Source organism: Cinclus cinclus, chromosome 5 (genome assembly GCF_963662255.1).
Source record: "Cinclus cinclus chromosome 5, bCinCin1.1, whole genome shotgun sequence".
Lineage (NCBI taxonomy): Eukaryota > Metazoa > Chordata > Aves > Passeriformes > Cinclidae > Cinclus > Cinclus cinclus.
Genome location: NC_085050.1, coordinates 37,682,421 through 37,703,267, shown reverse-complemented (window position 1 = coordinate 37,703,267; position 20,847 = coordinate 37,682,421). Strand labels below are relative to the sequence as shown.

At 37.1% G+C, this 20,847-nt stretch overlaps 1 protein-coding gene across 1 annotated transcript in view; it reads right to left on the bottom strand.

The window, feature by feature from the left end:
* Positions 1-18,735: 18,735 nt before the first annotated feature.
* The window catches only part of SH3RF1 (SH3 domain containing ring finger 1), a 79,801-nt gene continuing 77,689 nt past the window's right edge, over positions 18,736-20,847 (bottom strand). The window contains exon 11 of the mRNA XM_062493684.1: positions 18,736-18,904. Within this exon, the coding sequence (XP_062349668.1) occupies positions 18,736-18,904 (169 nt within the window). The remainder of the gene's footprint in view (positions 18,905-20,847) is intronic.

The window sequence follows — 20,847 nt, the reverse complement described above, 5'->3', positions numbered from 1 at the left end:
TTATTATTTTCCATGGAGTAATATATGGAAATCCTACGGGAGTTTCTATGAGCAAAGTAGGATTGTTGCTTCATACAGTTCCTGCTTTTGACTTGAAAGGTGTTTTTCAGAAATTCAGATTATAAGTGTTTATGGGGAGCTGTAGAGTATTTAACAACATTAGTTCTATGTATGTAGGAGTCTTCTTCCACAATTTTTTCTTTACATATAGAAGAAACAGCAGATTTAGGCATTGGCAAACAGGTGAGCAGCTGTAAGAAAAATAAAATTTTGAAGAAAAGCTATTATGAGAATTAGTTTCTTTTAGCAAGTATATTTAGATTGCAAGTGGCTCTTTTCAAAGTAGTGAATGAGCTTTTGTGATACAATGACATTTCAGAACATGCCATATTCTGAATGCCTGGAGGTGCCAGTGATAAAGAAGAAAAGGCACTATGACTCAGAATAGTCTCTGACCAAGACTTCTCATACCTAGCATAATTAAGGACCAGGATAGCTTTTTCTTCAAGTGAAGCTTATAAGCAAAGCCACACAGAGGGAAAAAAATTATCCTTAGTTACGTTCTCTGAAGATGTGTACGCTACAGAGAAAATAACTATGAGCATCATATTGTACAAGGACAGCAGCAGGCAGATTTTAAGTGAAAAAAATTCTAAGTAATTGTGACTTTACCTTATTTGTGACCTGTGTCCTTATCCATACAGCTGACCTACCCTTGTAAGAAAGTTAAAGAAAGGCTAATCCTATACTGTTAGGATTTTGCTGACACAAGAGTAAGAATGAGTTCAGTGTGGGGATTTTAAAGTGTGTTATAGTTGACAAAGTAAAATATCCTTTTCAAAGGCTCAGACAAGGTTCTCTTTAATTCTTGTTCATTAACTTAGTGTTTAAAACAAGATGTGTGTTCATTCGTTGGCCAAACTGACATTAGCCTTTTTTTTTTCCAGATGCCTGGTTAAATCAGGAGATTAGATTAAGCCAGAGTTCATCTGAGCCAGTTTATTCACACTGATTTCCCATTAAAGCTAGTGGAGCTAGTGGAGTGCAAGGGACAGATCAGTGTCATAATGATTACCTCCCCTTTTGGGGGAACAGTAGCTGATACAGGAACTTGATCTGATAGACCTGTTCCATCTGTCATGACCAAATCTGTAACAGCTAGTTCAATACTGGTCATTATTATGCCTGGCTTACTATTAATGTGAAAATATAAGCTAATAATTCCTGTGTGACCATGTATACACACACTTGGAACCTGTCCACAATGTACAAAATGATGCAGCTGTCTTTCCTCAAGCCTAAAGCATTCAGGCATTAAAAATGCTTTTCCTAAGAGAGTTATTTATTCCTTTCTTAAATTTTTTAATCTTTCTCCCACACAACCAAGATACTTCTTTCAAGTAAGAATTTTTCTATTAATGTGGGAAAAACCAGAACATTCTCAAGCAGGAAAGGATATTTAATGTGTCTAAAAGCACATAACACAAATCAAAGCAGAATAGCATAAAACAGGGCCCACAACTGAGGTCCCCTGAAATTCCTTCAGGGTTTTGATTTAAGGCAAGATTTACAGAGGAGCTTGAGTCTAATCATTAACCACAGTGGTGCCTGAATCTGCGGCCTCTTAGATTTCCGCCAAGAGTCACACGTGAAAGAGCAGTGCTGCTCTAATGTCCAGCAGCATTTTCATACTGTTCCCTGTACTGCTTCTGAAAGCATACCTCCCACATTACATGGTTTTTGTGTAAGGCCTGGGACAAAGCAACTGGAGAACTGGCTGCACACGTGCTCAGTCCTGTTTTAAACCGGAGCCTGCTGGTTGGAGCACTCAGCTCCATGAAAACCTGCTTTCAAGTCTCCTCCCTCACTGGAAATATGGTCACTAACTTCAGTTTTTCACCACCGAACAAGCTTGTCATAGCCATCGGTCTGAAGTGGTTTCAGTTTATAGGAACAAGAACAAAAAAATTAAAGTGGGCCAAGGAGATTTGACACTTCGGTCAGATGATTACTGTCCAGAAATGTAAAAGCTTGGGGATTAAGCATCAGTTGAAATCAACATGCAAGAAACTATTTTGCTTTTCAACTGGAATATTAAAGATGACCTCCTCCCTAGCTTAAGCAAATGTGATGATGGGGGCATGTATCTGGGAGTCATAGGCTTAGAACAGAATTAAGCCAGGGAAGAGCTTAAGAGGTTTCCTTCTTTCCAGGTCAAATGATAACTGAGTTGCAGGTCACACAGTCAACACACTGCCATGCATTGCTTCCTGTAAAAAAGGAGTGTGACTGGACCAGGTGCCTCAGTTTAGGTGAGCTCTCAGGGCTCCTCATCATTTTCCACTTTGCCTGGAGTGCTCAGCACTGAGGCTGCTGTCTCTTTTTGTTCCCCTTTCTTCAGGAATGCACTTGTCATTTACCTTGGGAAAAATCTGGTCTAGTTACTAATTTTATATTCAGATATATATATGCTATATACACACATACAAAACACATAAATTAAGAACCAACAAATTTTATGTTGCAATTCCCAAATATCTTTTATATGGCCTCAGCCTTCTAGGCAAGTGACACAAAGGTGAGATAAACTGCCAAGGAAAAATCCAACTTCCTAATTTTATGATAGGATAAAAACCACCCCTCTCCTCCCAGTATTTTGCCACTTGGCAAATGTTTCCCAACCATACCAGTTCAGATATTAAAGTGGCCAAATTGCTGCACTTTTGCTCTTAGGTGATCTTTTTTTATGACACTGCAATCTGCTTTGTTTTTCTACACTGTGCAAAATCTCTGCAATATTTGTTCTTGTGTGATAACAGTGAACTTTTATCATGCTAACATGAAGTGGTTTTATACAGGTTAGGTACCTTTTCAAAAAATTGAAAACTTCTTCCTCTTAAGAAATTTCTTCCTAGTACCTCTGTGAAAAATATAAAAGCTCTGTGAAAACTCTAAAAACAAAACACAGCACCAAAACCCAGAACAAAACAAAGCTATCAGAACTTTGGCAAATTACCTAATGTTTTCATATCCTCCTGGCTGAACAGGTTTTCCCACTACGACCAGGATTATTTCACACGTCAGCATGAGGCCCATGTTTGAGTTAGCACGGTCACTGAACTGCTGCTACTCCCAGTGAGAAGTCAGGCACACCACGAAGGGAACAGAGAGGAGCCTGTATTACTGCTGCTTCATCTGCTACTAAAACGGAACACTTCACTTTCAGTGCTGCCCTGAGGCACCCGACACGTTAAAATGAAACAACTCCAACATCACCCACTCCTGCAAAGCTATCTTCAGGAAACATTTGTTGTACATTCAGCCTCTGTCCACAACTCCTGTCTGATCACACACACTGGACACTCCTGCTGTGCATCAATCGACTTTGGACTAAAGAGGTGAAATCTAGGATCTCAGCATGTCCTGAAATCTCTTACTTCCCTCCATGCATCCCATTCCTTTGTGAATGCCACAGAATGTATCAGTGTTTAGCTCCTAAGTCCCCAGACAGGACTATGATCAGGGAAGAAATAACCAGCTCAGCCATCCAGGGAGTAAACTCACCACTTTCTGTACAGCACCTCTTTGACAGTTTTTGAAAACTGCAAAGTGCACCACACAGAGCAGTCAGCATCTCCCCAGCAAAGCAATCTGGACAACAGTCAAAGCTGACACCAGCACAGGACATGTCACTCCTAGCAGTCTCCACAGACCATTTTCTATAGAAAGGATGTTGTGTGTGTGTGTGTATTGCATATTTCATAAGCATTAAGACTATCACTGGTAGTCTGGTACAATGGCATCCAAGAATTTTTCAGAAGTGTTTGGATACTCCTGAGTAAATATCTCTCCCCCTATTCTCTCAGAGGCAATTTACTTTTAATTATATCTAACATACTCAATAGTTAAATGAAGTAGTCTTGGGAACAGCACTGAAAAATAGCTTAAAACTATTTATAAACGTCTATTCAAGGTCTTGTATAATTTGCTTTTATTTTACATAGGAACAACATCCTTAACTTCCCCATTTTGCCTTTGATAGCCTCATCCACATTCCCATTCGCTACACATTTATATGACCTGCAAAGTAAGATTCATAGCAAATAATTTCAAGAACTGATTTGTCTTGTAAAAATTTGTTAAACTGATACTGCAATTGCTGGTGGTGAAAAAAAACAACAACATATTTTTGAGAAGTATTCATTAGCAAAGGTTTTTGCTCCAAAACATACAAAAAACTGCTCTCAACATTAGGATTAACAGAAAAAAAGTTTTGTCTACCCAAACAAAATTTCCTTCTTGTTATGATGGTGCAAATGTCAAAGTTTTCCTGCCATAATACATCACTAATAATGGTCTCAGGTTTTTAATCTCCATCAATGGTATGAGCAAATCCAAATTGCAGCCCACTTTGGTCCTCTGATGCAGTCCCCTGAAAATTCATTGCATCTACTCATATTTACAGTCAGTAAACTCTTTGCTTTTTTGAGGAGGGAGAGGTGGGATGTTGGGAGAAGTGGGCAAAGTCATAAAGAAGCAGGGGAATGAAGACAGAAACATTTGACCAAGTGATTTGGACTGAACTCATTAGGGTAAGAAAATTCAGCTGAAGGCCTATGCTGGAAGAATAGAAAAACATAGCTAATAAATAACAAGAGTTGATCCTTCACCTCCCTTCTCATGAGAAGTTCTAAGGACTTACACAAAACAAAACAAAGCAAAATCTCTTTTTCATAAACACATTAATTAGCACCTAACCCTAAACACTATTATTAGGAAATAGCAGACCTGAGATACATGGAAGTGAAATACTTCAGTGATTCCCCCAAATACCTATTTTGACATTCATAACGTTTATGAAGAATCCAAAAGCTGTTTAAAGCAGGAAACTGAAGGCAAATCCACAAGCACTAACTGTTCTTATAGCCTCACCTATTTTAGCATACATCCAGCATGTGACCCTGAATATGTTTTCAAGGGTAGCCCTAATGAGGCACAAATCTACTGAGTGCAGGAATACCAACTTAATGTAGCACATCCACTTACTGACAGAAAGCAGCAAGTCAAGGGACTGTGTAGGCATCCCTCCATAACTGCAAATAGCTGTGATCCTAAACATAAGGATGTACACTGGCAAAACTTCAGCTGAGGATTTGCCAGCAATGACTGTTGAACACACTCCATAATAAATGGCAACTGTGTTAGTGCTAGTGACAATCATTCAGATCTCATAGACTGCTCACCTCCTTTATCTTCAGCAAATGTCAAAACCAATATTCTTTGCAGCTTGTTACAATTTTCAAGGAACTCCCAACATTCAATTTTCTCTATCAGATTGTCCTAAATAATGCAGAAATACTTCTCTGTGATTTCATCTCACTCATGTACTTAACTGTGCAGCTGGAGACTTCATCGTCTTGTGGCACAAAGAAGCCCTTATTGTTGTATGCCCTTTTAATAAAGTAGTCAATCATAATAATACCCAGTCAGCTGGCTTAATGAGGTAAGAATTAGGTAATTAAAGATGAAAAGAGGCATTTTCAGATGATTGCTTACATGATTTTACATTTATCTATCACAGTGAATAATTTCTTTCAATAATTATCAGGTGAGATTGGCATCTTTGGAAAAAATTAGCAGTTGTTCACACCAGACTGTCATATAAGTAATGTTTGATTATATCAAATGCATACCTACCTTATTTCAACAGCTGGGCTTTTTAAATCATCCCTCATATAGGTTTTGATTTGTAAGACCACAGTTCATGATGACATTTTACTAAAAGTCAAGCATTTTCTGGACTCCCTGGTATCCACTCCTGCCCAACAACACACAGTTAATGGTGTGGCTTGCAGAAATCCATGATTGCACAAGCTACCATCTCTAAACTCCAGAAGGTAATTGTGTTATTAATACTATACATTAACTTTATAGGAAATACAGTTGAAGAAGGGGGGGAGAGCAATTCGGATAAGTCTAGAAGGTGTGCATTTTACCATGTATTTTACCATCAAAAGAGATTAACAAAAAATCTGATTCAAAGCTATACAATACAGGCTAATGCAGCTGTAGGGGTGATACAAGAGCCTGGTTTGATTTCTTTTTTCTGGAGCAGGAAAAATATATATATATATATATATATATATATATATATATATAATTCCTATATATATATTTTAAACATACTTCTATGTTTTTTCCTCACTTGCCTAAACCTTTTGTACTTTTTCTATCCTGAACATAGAGAATATACTGTATACTGCACATCACAGGGTTGAATTATCCCCAGCCTGCTGTAGACAAGCTCTCCTTCCAGTCACAGTTCAGCTTCTCTTTATTCTGATTCTACACATCGTGTTCTTTTCTATTGAAAAAAGAAACAATCCCCACACAAGTTTTTTTTGATGGATGTAAACCTCATATACCATTATTTGTTTGGTTTTTTGGTTTGGGGTTTTGTTTTGGGGTGGTTTTTTTGTGTTTGGTTAGTTTTGTTTGTTTTCTTAGGGGACTCTACATTTGCCAGAAATGTCAGTTATGAAGCGCACTGATAATGAATAAAATTCAGGAATGAAGTAGATTTGTCCATGTTTAGCATTTTTTAAAAAGAAAAAACGAGAGGTGCATAGAGTATTCCAGCTAGTATTTACTCCTAAGTTTTACAGTGTAGCTGCTAAACCAGAAAAGATGGATACATAAAGATCATGCAGTTATCAGAGACCCTGCTATTTTCCCAAAACCAGATGTCTGGCTTCTACTCCAGGCTGGCTTTCTGCAGCATGGGGATCATTAGACATGACTTTTTAAGCTGAACCTACAACTTCAACCAATCTTAACTAGGATAGAAAACTCCATTGCTTTTATCTATTTTTCTTTCTGTATGGATAATACTTTTGTGGTTTTCTCTCTTCCTAGTAGACAAAAGAAGGAAGAATGCATCTCTCTTTCCATCTGACATGAAAAAGAGGAATCTTTATCATCTCCAGCTGTAGTCTTTTCCTTAATACTGCCCACAGACTGGAGATTTTTGTATAAAATTGCCTAAATTTGGACGCCAGCAACTATCATTGCGTAATACCACACTGCATCGCTGAGATTATAATTATCTTATACAAGTGGGTTACATCTCTGCAGAATGTGAAGTGTTTACATAGCACAGTCTATTTCTGTTTACTTCATTGAATCATTGTTGAATTTGAGGATGCATTTCATAAACAATTATTCTGCTCTAATAGTAACAAGTAACACATTTGCTTTACAGACACCTCAGCGAATCACTCCTGTCAACATGAATTGTCTGTTATGTATTAAAAAGGTTTTGAAAAAAAAATATGGCATGCCATCTGGCTCCCAAGCACTCATTAAATCCATTGGAATATGAGTGTTTAAGGAAGCTAACATCACATGATGCCCACAAGAAAAAAAGGAAAGGGAAAGGATTTAGAGATGATGCAAACAAGAAAAAAAAGGGATATGTTTAAAATTTTATTTCCTACAACTAAGAGCATGCCAGCTATTTCAGAGAATAAAGAGAGATGACAGCTTCTGTTCCCAGGAGTTTTTGGTCCAAGATTATTTTCCAAGTGGAATGAAGAAGGAGAAAAAAAAAAATATAGCTGGGGAATGGAATGCTAACGCCATAGAATATTTAGGTTCCTCAGGGGAAGAGTGCCCCTATGAACTGAGATTCAGAGGGCATGCTAAAAGTTTCTTTTAAAACTTGCCAAATCACTTAGTCTTTCCCCTCCAAATGTCAGGTCTCCCATCTTTAATTGAGGCTAATGACTTTTAGCTTCCCATATTGGCACAGCCCTAGGGAAACATCTCCTACTACTGTCATCTTCTGTGAAAGCACTTTTAGGCCCTAAAGTAGAAAGAGGACTGCACCTGCAAAAAAATGAATTGCTGGACAGACACAGGATTTAAATCTCATCTGGAAAGGGATTTTCTTTTATTAGGGAAGTTGTCAATAATTCTGTTCATGGGAAACTTAAAAGGATGTAGATTAGGAAAGGTTGGGGGGAGTTTCCAAGAAAATATAAGTGTTTAATTTCAAAAAATCCCCAAACAATCCAGGTTTGACATTAACACTGTATTTTGTGTAATTTTTCAAATAAATTAACTGAAATTAACTAAAAAACAGCTGGACTATCATTTGCTGGTATATGCAAGCACTTTGCAAAAACAGAGGCATTTTTTGTGGTACTGTGCATTTATGTCCAAAAGCTGTTAAATATATGTAAATAAACAATCTGATAAGTACATGTTAAGCAATTCTACTTATGACACACTGGTCCATTTCCCGATGACAGTGATGCAAGAGAAAGAACAAGCCACAATCGTATGGAAAAGAGGCCAGGGAGTAAAAGAAAAGAGCACAACAGATAACTAAATGTGATAAGAAGGAAAAAACAAGAAAGGCCTCATCCAGAAGACAGCAGGACACCACCTACAGAATGACATGTGGACTAATGGTAGGTCAATTTCCTCCATTTTAAGAACTGGGTAATGTTGTGCTTACTGACCTTATCCAGCCTCTCTGCCTTTTCTCAACTCAATGCATAACTATTTTTAGCAGCAGTACTCTGCAAAATGTTTTATAACTTATTTTGTCTGTAAAACTGCATCCAGTTGCAACATCCTTCATAGCTTTAACTGTTTCTTTGAATTCACAGAACTAATCTCACAGCTGTGGAGTTTTGTCAGCCATGGATTCCTTAATTGGCTAAGCCTCTGATGGAGGCAACCAAGAATGAAGAAATAGAGCCTATTGAATGGGGCCCAGGGAAGGCTCAAGCTTTTAAAGCAACAAAAGCTAATATTGTCAGGATATTTTTAATTTGCACCCTACAGGCATAAATTTTGTGAAAGTATGAGGAAATTAGTCTTGTTTTCTTTTTCATACTGTTCTGAGACATAACCAAAGTCATTGTAGAAATTCAGGCTGGACTGAATGGGGCTTTGAGCAGCCCGGTCTGTCTGTGCCCATGGCAAGAGGTTGGAACAAGATGATCTTTAAGATCCCTCCCAATCCAAACTATTCTATGATTCTGTGTCTCACAAACCTACAAGCTGAAGATGTTCCTTCTCATTGTTCAAAAGAACAAGACCATTTGTTACACCAGTTGATTATTCCATACAGTTTGTGCTGCCAGGTAGATTACAAATGTCCAATCATATGTTATCCTGTTACCTAAATACCAAGTCCCCCAAAACCTGACCAAGACATTCTATCGATTATCTGCACATCAGCAGAGTGCCTGCATGAACAGCACTGTTTGAGGAGGTTTCTAAATCAGGATGAAAGATTCTCATCCATGAAGCTGAAAATATTCATGTTTTTAGGTCAGTTTCCTTTGAAACCTCTCTGAAACTGACAGACTCCTTTACCATCAGCAGTGTTTTCATAGCTCCCATCATAACACCTAGGAAACACAGCACCAGCCAAACCACCTCATCCCACCCTCACCTCTGAAATGTTTGCAGTGTTTTTGCAAAACTAACTGATGCTCTTTCTGTATTCTGAATGAAACCACATTTTTATCCTAAATATAAAAGAAAGATCACTCTTGTAAGCTTCCAGATCCCTACTTTGTTTCAAAGAAACAAATGAGCCCTTCCTATTCCCCCCACCCGCAAGTTAGTGAACATAGAATAAACCTGTATTTCATTCCAAGATTTTTTTATGTCCCCACCTTTTACACTCACTGGCTGGCAATCTGTCCTCCACCAAAGTGCAGACAGAGCCAGTGGCCTGCCTTAGGAACCAGCCAGTTATTCACCTTTTCAGCCTGGCCATCTCAGTATCACTCCAACACTTGTTAAACACTGCTCTTCTCAAAGCCAGACCAGATTTAAAGGGTAAGTAATACAATCCCTGTTTCGTTTGATCAGGTAAAAATCACTTCTCTTTTTTCCAGTTTGATTTTTTTTTTAATCCAATGGAATGGAAAATCCAATTAGAATGTAGAAAATACACCCAAACTCTCCCAAGTGCTGTACTTTTTCATCCTATGTGTCACAGTACCAATAAATCAATTTCAGACTTGAAATGTCAACTTCATTTGTTTTTTTCTGAATTAGAAAAAGCATAAATAACTTCTCTTTGTAAGTAACATGTTTTTTTTTTCCCTTCTTAGAACCACACCATTATATTTCCAGGATATATTTCCAGAAAGGAAAAAAAAAACTAGGATTCAGAAAAATGCCTTATCATACATTTAAGATCACGTTAAAATCTACTCCTGTTATGCAAAGATTTTGTTCTTTTTTGTTTGTTTGGTTTGGTTTTAGGGTTTTTTGGTTAGTCTTACTCCAATGCACTTAATCCTTTGTGAAATGAAGGCCTGGGAGGTTAAGTGGTGCATGCAAAAAAGACAGAAAAGGAGGTGGTTGGGCATAACATCAGGCTACATTATAATTAGCCACTAGACATGCTAGTTTTAGCTATAAAAAAGTAATTTAAAGTTATAAGTAAGACATTACATTCATGCCTTAAGGACCTCATTTATATTTGGAATCACTATTTCAGCATCTAATATCTGTTCCAAAAGCGTTCTAGTGTGTTTCCAAATATAGCTGAAACACAACAGAAGCCAGCTATATAAGCTTTTGTAAAGTTGTCCACAGTGCTTTCAGTTACAAAAAACATGGGCTTTCTATTTGTGTCTTCTGTAATGCCAGACAGAAATAAGCTTTTAATAACAAACATTAACCAGATGTTGACCAGAATCTAATATATACCCTTTAAAAAGAACCTATTTCCTTAAAATTGTTGCTTTTGACAGGATTGCAAGAAAACATGCAGACAGGTACATGATAAATCTTCAGACACACACAAACAACTAAGAGTACCAGCCTCTGATGGCAGTATCTGATGAAAAAGTCCAAGAAGCTCCAAAATACAGGTTTGCTAATTTTCCTCAAACCTAGTTCCTGTACTTGACAAAAGCTACTTCTTGTACTAGTGGATTTAGCCATTACTCAATAGAAACAGGGTTGTGGGCTAATTAAATCATAGCTGCACAAATACACTCCGTCAGCTATGAGACTGTGATACTTCATAGCCAAAACCAAACCTGTTACACTGATTGGCAAAAGTATGAAGAGAACAGACGAACAATTCCCACATCAACCCATTCATCAGTAACACACAACACGGGGTCCACACAACAAAGGTTTGCCAGCATAAACACAGCCCAGCACTGAGACACATTCTCCTGATTGACCATTTCCCATCAGCGTGACCTCTGAAGAGACGTGACAGTTCTCACAGCCTGGCTTTTCCATCGGAGCTGTCATGCAGCTCTGGCAGCAGTTCACGCCATCAGTCCCAGCTGTGCCTTTACATGGGGGATCTGGCAACACAGCTGTCACCAGAGCCCCCCCAGACATGAAACCAGGTAAGTTCTGTTGTGGTCGTCATCTCCCAATATCCAAACACCTTGGTCACATCCACTTATAAACCTCCCTGGCCTACTGTGGGAGAGGAGCATTGGCATCATTTACTACAGAATAGAATATTGTAAACTAAAAATCCTAAAATAGCTGGAGTTCGACCAGACAATGTTTCAGTGATCTCTGTAATTATAGGGCTGTTTCTCCTCCCACCCACTCCCCACTGGCACATTCACTGCTGACATGTCAGTCTTCACAAAGAGAACTGCATAACTTTCCCAGACTCAGAAACTGATGCTCAAACCTGCTGATCCTGTCTGTAGAGAGCAGCAAGTGGTTTTGAGAAACACCAGCTGCAGAATTTTAGTAGTTACTATAGTTAACAGCTACTGTATTTTAGTAGTTAAATTTCTTGGATCATCTAAGTGTTCACTAACACAGCCAAATCAGTGAAACAAATTACAAGAGCACTGTTGTGTTTTGCCATTGTGGCCAAATTTTATCTTCATTTGACACTAAGTTATGTGGATTTCCTCAACAAGGTGTATTCTAGGTAAGGTAAAGAACAAATGAGAAATACTGCCTACCAATTTCTTGAGAGCAGCTACAGTAGACCTCCAAACAGCTATATGGTTGTGGTATGTACAACTGGACCACTTAAAATTTGGTCCCGAAGTGGTCTCTGGCTCTTCAGACAGAATTCCAAGGCCATCTCATTGTTGCTCTCTTTTTCCTGTTTACTGGAGACATTCTCAACAAAAAGTCTCCAGCTTTCTGAGAATTATGGTCTGTGGCAGAAATAACCCATTCAGTATTAAGAAATACACATTTGGTGCAAGTAATCAAGAATACTGAATGCCTAGGCAGGATGAGCACCCTTTTTTTAAACTTTTAAAATGTTTCTCTCTTTGCATGTATTCTTATCTTTCATGAAAATGTTGATCTTTACAAAGCTCAGTAGTACTTTATTTTCAAAAACTATTAAACTTTATGCTTTAAAAAAAGCCATATTGTGTACCACAGATTTTGAATTATTGAATGCAAAGAATTTCAGTGACTGCAGGTACAAATAGTTACTTGTGTATTATAAACTTAGAAGCTGGATAGCAGTATACAGTAATGCTTTGATAAGCAAGAAAATAAGGAGATTTCCCTCATCTGTGTGTATTCAAAAGACACATTAAGACTGCCTACCAAAGGAGTGGAGAGAAATTCTTTGAACTGTAAACTTTTTAGAGCTAACATTCTTCAGCTTATTCAGAAGTTCAACCAGCTGAAATAAGAAATTTGACCTAGGGCATGTCCCTTGTTGTGGAGAACAAAGTCGATGAGCACTTGAAAGTTATTCTGCTGCTGACTCATCTTCTCTCCCAAGCATTCGCAGATACACCATGAGAAAATACAGCAGCAACTAACCACAGAAGATTTTGGAACGAGCAGCTGTTAGCAAACCAAAGCCTACTATGCAATTGTGGATCTGTAAATTTATAGATTTGACTGAAAACTGAGCAAGTCTTCTATGCTTTACAGTGCTGCTAAAAGGCATCATCTTTGATCTAGTGCCTCAGCTGTACCAGTGGGACAAACGTTTTTTGAAAGAAGTATAACACAGCCAGAATAGCTCTGTATTTTCCAAGTATGAAAATCATCCAGCTCAGTTTCTTTCAAACATATTCATTCCTTTAGGGCAGATATTTTCCTTCCCTATTTAACAGTAGGGGGCATATTCAGTGTATGCCAGCAAAGTTTAATGAAATCAATGAAGTAGCACTGATTTGGAGTAATTGAGAATCCAACCATGTGTTCTAATGCCAAAGAATCTGAATATTTCTAAGGGCTTATATTGCTTTCCTTTCTGGGAACGGGGGGATGGGGAAAGAGGGGTTTGGGGGAGCCAGGAATTAAAATCGATTTGCTTTGTGAAATGGGGTTCTATCTAAGGTAGCAGAGACAAGAAAACATCTGCACAGATATTTTAAAATCCTTAAAAATTTAAAATTTTTCTTTCTGTCTTTGTAATTGAAATGTATTTTGTCTTGATGTGCCAGCCAAATTTCCACTCTCTATACTCCTGTACAGGCTGTTCTCACCACTCTGAAATGAGAATGTAGCTAGTGTTTGGATATCCTGTGAATTGGTTTTGATCTGAATGGCTACTAGATGCAAACATCAGAAGGCCTCTGGGCCATGTAACCTGAACCATGTGGGCACTAGTGGAGGGTGCACACTGCAGCCAAGTTCTATTCATTTACATGTGTTAAGTGGAATTTTTACAAGCTTGTTAGAAGTGTGAGCAATTGAAATCTGGGGCTGATGTCATGGTATCTAAATTTTCTTTACTCCACTGAATAGGAACAGTAGAGCAGTTAAAAACCGATTTTGTGACTTTTAAGCAAAATAATACAGCTGACAGAAAAGAGATAATATTGTTAGTTATTGTTAATAATAGGTTCTGAGACCTGCTAATATTATGTAGAGTGTAACCACTCTGATTTGATAGACACACATGAAATGCTTATTATGTAAGATTTTGAACGGCTTTTGCACATTGCAGATTGGGTAGAGCAAATTCATTTTGTTTTGTTCCATGTTCAAGGGTGATTCTGAACAAATCTCCTGCTGTTAAAATGGAGAAGCTAAGTCTCTCACCCAAAGGCAAGCTCGAGAAGACTTCTCCTAGAAGGGTTTAGATGATGATGATCATATTTGGAGGCAGATCTAATCCATCAGAATCTTCAAACTCACATGACCAGTCAGCCTTTACTTTGAAAGCAAGTTTTACACCACATACCTCAGAAGCACAGGCATCGTCAGCTGGCAAAGGAGAAAACAGATGCAAAAAGGTGACACCTCCATTTTTTAAGAGCAGGGGCTTACCTCAGGGCTGTCAGCATGTTTGTCTCCTAGAAAGCAAGAGCTGTTGGGATGACACTGTGGAAGCAGAATACACTGCATCTTGGCATGCATTTCCCGAGAGATTCAGTCCTTTAATGTTAGTGGTACAGCATAAAATATGTAGAAAGTGGACACTACCCCTGTTTATTAATGCAAACCAGCAACTAAATTCAGAAATACAGATTCTTAATTTTGGATTTCAAATGTATTTGACAGGAGAACAGCAGTTGTTCTAGACACAAGCACCACACGAATACAAGCTTAAGAGACTGGATAAAGACTGAGGGCTGCATCTTCAGTCTTAGACATCAAAGTTCCTCTCAGGTCCTTTCACAGAGCTTGACTCTAGTAACTAAGGTAAGATCACTAAGTTAGTTAAGATTCAGGTTGCATATACAGGTCTTCCAAATACTTTTCTCTTTCCCATATCTAATGTCCATGCTCTCATCATTCAACATAAGCATTCTCAGTTCTTTTGTTACTATATGCCAATATTGCAAGTATGCCATTAAATGTAAGTCTTAGTAGTAGTGGTTATTGTTGTTGTTCAAAAGATTTATTACACTGGTTTGGTGCAAATCAAGCTTCAAAATCTGCTTAAGATTTACCATTATTAACTAAGTGCAGAGAATGAGCACCCGAGCATGATTTGAGAAGTATACATATTGCAGAAGCATGGCAGGAGTCCAAAGAATATTGGTATATCCTACAGAAAGCAGTGACGCCACACAATTGTGCAAATATATGAAAGACTGCTGCAGGAGTTTTAGTGCCAGACACAAATCTTTTTAACTAGACAAGTGGATTCTTGTGTTTCATTAAGGTCAGTGTGCACCTTTGAACACATTTGCTTAAAACTACTGGAAAGAACAAACCAGATAGTATGGCATTTTGCCAGCTCTCCAACAAAAAGCCAGAATGCTCAAAACCCATATTTTTTAGCCTATGCCAAACTATCATAATCATCATTACTGCTATAAGGCAGAGATAATGAAGGATTTCACAGCAAGCCAAATGTCAAAACATATTATTAGAATTACTCAATAATTACAGTACAAAACAAGCAAACAAACAAAAAACAACCAAGAGAAATAGTCTTGCTTCTGCTACACAGCCACAATGTTTGTGTGTACTTTTCTCCTATGAATGCGCTGATGTCATACCATAATTCTGAACAAACAAATTTTGCTTTTCTATATTCTCCACCCTGCATTTCTACAAAAATCATGTTGCCTTCTCCCCTCCTCTCATCCCCCTGAATTAAGGAAGTTAGACAAGATGCTCCTTCTTTCAGAGACCACCTAATGCTGTGCCATTCACTGCCAGCACAATTTAGGTTCTGCTTGTCAGTCTTAACTAACACCAAGCTTATCGCAGTAGCTGCAACATTTACCGAGTCTCAAACATTTGCAAACACTTCTAGGATTAATTTGCACCAATCTTCCCAGAGGCCACATGCATATGGCAGACATGTAAACACATGCAAATCAAGGTCTCCTCGTTAGCCAACTGCTGCCTGACTGCTGTGCACAGAGAACTTCTTCAGGCAAGCGAGTCTCTTGCCACCCACCACTTCTGCCCATGGTGGAAGTTCAGGCAGATGCTTCAACCTCTCCCAAGATATCCAAAGCAGGTCCATTACACCAGACACTTCTTCCTCTAGAGAAAGCAGTTTATAACTATTCTGCACCTGATATGCTGCTAATTATGAACAACTGAGATGGAGTTACCTACCCTTTTCTGAAGTTACTCACTGAAATAAGGAGTTGGGAAAAGATCAGCCAGGTCCTCAGTTCTCTCTACAGTTTTTGCATTATAGTCATCATTCTAAGCTTCTTACATTATGGAATCTGAAGACTTTTCCTCTACGAGCAGAAATACGCTCCCAGGAATTCAGAAATTAAGTTCTGGGAATTTTATTGGCAAATTCTTTACAAGTAATTTATGTTTAATGTTTGCATACATTATTTGCTGTAGATGTTTGCTAAGAAAATATTTATTAGGATTGGAAGTTTAACATAATAAATCAAACATTTAACATTCACCGGACTTCAAACATAGATATAAAATGCCTTACAAAAATTTTTAATGGAATTACACAAAGCAAACGCACAGGGTTTGTCTGTTTCTACACTGAATTAATCCCAAGCCAAAACCAAAAAATAACCCCCAAAAGATCACAAAAAAAGGCATGATAAACTGCATTTTTGTCATTGTTGCACTGCTATGTAATAAGCCCTTTTTACAAACATTTACTCAATGTTAAAAAAATCAATTAAAAATGTATTCCATCTAACAGAACTATTGGATTAACAGCTGATTTTTAACTGACTTTACATCATGAAATTCTATTAATAGAGGTACCTTAGTCACTTAGTTTAAAATATGGAGAGTAGAGATAGAAAAAATTTAAGCTTTAGTAGTCTTTAATATAAAATGCACTAAATTTTCCAAAATAAGATTACGACACACTAGTGCCAATTTACGCTGACAAAAGCTGATATCAGCTTCTTTCTAACTAAAATTCATTTCACAAAATCTTTATATATTACATGAATATTCAAGTAAACTATTTAAAAGATTTAAAAATGCAAAAACTGAATGATACAGTGTTTAAGAGAGATGGTTAATTTGGGAATGCTGTCATATCCAACTATATATATTTAGAGATATATATGTTTTATTTTTAAGACCATCATGATACTACCTGATATTGCAAGAAATCTCTCTCATTAACTTTGATATTTTTCAATGTATAACTTCACGAAAATTATAAGGATTTAACAGATCACTGTTTCTGTGTACAGTGTGACACTGAATCACCTTACTGGCTTCCCTATGTAAAGTGCTGAGTAACAGCCAAGTAACACCAAATTTAAATGGATTTAAATGGAGATGATGGTGCTCAGTGTCTTACAAAAAAAAAAAAATCACCATTAAACTGGTATAATAAAACAATAAAATAAAATAAAAAAACCAAGTTCAGCTGAGTAGCGTGTGTGTTCACCAGTGTCAAATCTCTAAAAAAACCCCTGAAAGACTAACAACACATTTCTTGCAGGCTGCATTCTTTCTATCCATCAGCTGCAAGGATAACATTAAAAGATTTCATTAATGATTCAAACACTGGGCACCTTCTCTGGTTGAAGGCGAGTTGTTCACTAGTTTTGGTCAAGTGGCTTTTGGGAAACTTTCAGAGCAAAATAGCCCAGCAACAGGAAATTGGAATGGAAAACGCCAACCATGCACAGTTACATTACTGCAGGAATTGAGTAACACATGCAAGACAAAGAAAAAGTCAGAACACAGCAAAGTAGCAATGGTTAAGAAGTTTGTAAAGTTTTCACAGTGTTTCATACAGCCTTTTACTTTAACACAAGTGCATCACTTACCACCACTACTGTTCAGACATTTTAAAACATCTTTTGGCCATGCAGATCATTTGGAGAAGAAAACAGCAAATTACACGTCTTAGGCATTTTTAGACATTAAGTACAACTTAAAATTTTATTTTTATATTCAGTCTTATCAAACAGATGTTTTCAAGTTATATTCATTCTAAGTGTTGGGCTTTAACATTCCTTCCAATTTTGTTGGATCCTGAGCGCTAAATGCCCAAAGAACTGGCCAAGTACACAAAGCTAAGCTCTGTTCAAATAGCCAAGTTATTACATGAACAGAAGGTATCGGGAATTTCTTGTTGGCACTCCTAAATTTCTTCTTTCCTAACCTTGAGATGGCTTTGTTCAGTTGTTCACATACATCTTTGCCTCCTGGTAACATTACTTAGGTGATTCATGAAGAAGTAAAACTTGACTCAAGAACACCACTGACTTTTTTTTACTCTGTCCAAAGAAGAAAATACATTTTTTCCCCCCATTTGGCAAATTCTATTTGACGCCACATCACCACCACTCAACATTAACTCATACAACAGAGACTTACTCCACTGTCAGACACAACAGGGGAAAAATGTCCAGAGGATAAATGGGAGGCTCTTTATCAGATATAATTGCTTGCTCATAAGGAGAGAATCCAGCTTCCCCTTTGTTATTATTTCATAAATTAATAATTTGTTAAAATCATAGTCACAAGAATTTTAGCTATTACACAAAATTCAAGTTAAAAAAAAAGAATAAATTAGTTACAGCCTTGTAAACAATTGCTCATTTATGTAACATACTTGGGGAAAAAATTCCTCTATATAATAAAATCAGACAGTACAAGGCACACATCACACTTAAGAATTCAAAGTGATAAAACCAGCAGATGCCTTCATCTCCTTTGTTCGCTGGTGTAATTGTGCTATAGACACTGTAAAAATATGTAGATTTTTTTTACATTACAGTCATTTGAAAATATTTCATGACTGTGCTTTTTCTGGCAAAATATTTGTGCTATTTTACAGTACAGTATGATTTGAAGCTCTTGGAATGAATCTTCTCAAATGTTCTCTACAAAGCTGCCAGGGAAAAGGCCAGTCTTTCCATTTCGTTGCAGAGTGCCTTTGAACCAGCCATCCTCACGTTTTTTGTGTACAAAAACAATGTCACCTTCCTTAAGTTCAAGTTCTGCTTCACTCTGGGGAGGATAGGATACCACAACCCTGTACCTGTGTAATTAGAAAAAAAAACCACCTTCATTTAGGTTCTTTTTTTTTGCCCCCCTCTCCCCCCCTTTTTTTTAACCCAATACTTTAAAAAATATTTCTGTGCCTGTTGAAACTTATGAATGCAGGAAACTGTCTACAACTGTTTGCTGAGTATGCAACAACTTAAAAGTACGTCTTGAACAGATTATAATAGCAATATAATACATTTAAGGCAAATTCATGCATCTCCTATGGGTTTTTTTCACCAAAATCCCTGCAAAATACAATCGTTAAATAACAGGAGAAAATTGTAAACATTTTGTCCAATATAAATTTGTTGACTCTTTCAGTCAGACTGATTAAAAAAGAATCAAAACACTCGCAGCAGTAGCTAGGCATAATTTGACAAGTATATGTTTAATTTTTTATTATTCCAGTGGTGGCCCTTAAGGACAGGCAAAGAATAAAAGGAAGAAACCCACAAAACCTATTAATTTGATTTGCTGTTCAAAAATTATTTTCATTTACCTTAGAAACTCTTAAAGATAGAACATATTCTTTGGACACAACTGCTCAATTTGTGTATTACTAGGTTAAAAACTATATTCAACTCAACAATTTTCTTAAGATTTTGGCACAAAGTGTATTTTTTGAGCCTCTCACTTTGAAAAGTAAAATCACTTTTCAAATATGAATACATTAAAAAGAGGCTACACTTCTCTCCGTTTTTAACATGCATAACACCACTCAATCCCTTCTTCCATAGTTTCAGTTCACATCAATGTAAAACTATTACTTCACAGAGTAAGATAACTATTATCCTAATAAGCTTAAAATAATTTATTATTTTAACAGATTAAACTTAATGAACAATCTGATGAAAAGACAAAGTAACAGGACACAGTCTAGTAAAGAATGGAATGCCAATTATAGCTCAATACACACATAATAAAACAAGTTAATTCTGTAATATTAAAGCAGACAAAGATACTTTGTTATAGTAGAATGCTTTGCTTAATTACATACGAAACAAAAATTAAGTCTGTTCATACAGTTAAAAGTATTCAGATAAGAGTAGCTACAGTTTATAAATAATTAAAGTCTCTTAGGAAATCTAAGTACAGCAAAACATATTTGAACTTAATTAGTTATCAAATGTTATTTATTAGTGAGTTATAAGCCATGACTTTGTTTCAGTTATGGCAATCCCCAGATTTCAGAGCATGGGAATTACTAGATTCATGCTTCATAAAAGCTACCAAGCTAACTACAAGATTTAGTAGTGTGCAGCTCCAGAATGCCCTGCATCCAGCCTAGGCCTGGCTAACTTCTGCTGTGGGCAACTTGGATTTTAATGCTGACTTAGGAAATAAGAACCAAATATTTTTATTAGACTCTAAGTTAAGTTAGGACTGTCAACTGCTGGAGTTAAAACAACAGCTTTTACTCAGGCAGGACAAGGACAAGAGAGTGAAGGATAAAGAACTGCAATAAAGCTACGAAGAACTTCTACTGTTGTTAACAAGCAGGCTGCTCCCAGGCTGAAAATTAACCAGCACACTATGCAGTCTGTTAAAAAAAAAGTTTGAAGAAAGAATACCTGCCTGCCTCATCTTGCAGTCTGTAAAACACTGCCTTGTAATCGTTGAAATATGCTTGTATTCAGTTTCTAGTTCTGTCCATGAGTAACCTCTATGTTCCCCTGAATTAACTGACAAGTCTGTTCCCTGCTGCTGCTTGCTCCCATCTCCTCTTTGTCCTCCCTAGAGGACAAAGAGTTATCTTGAGCTTTCCATTCAGTATCCAACAACCTCTGCAGTAATTTGGTACTTCTTGTTAAATTTTAGTTTCCCAACTGTTTTGATATTCATCTTGATATCTACTGTCTAAAACAGAGCACAACACCCTGGGTTTTAAAGTGCCATTTTACTGTATTTTTCTATTTTTAATGAGAAGAAACCCAT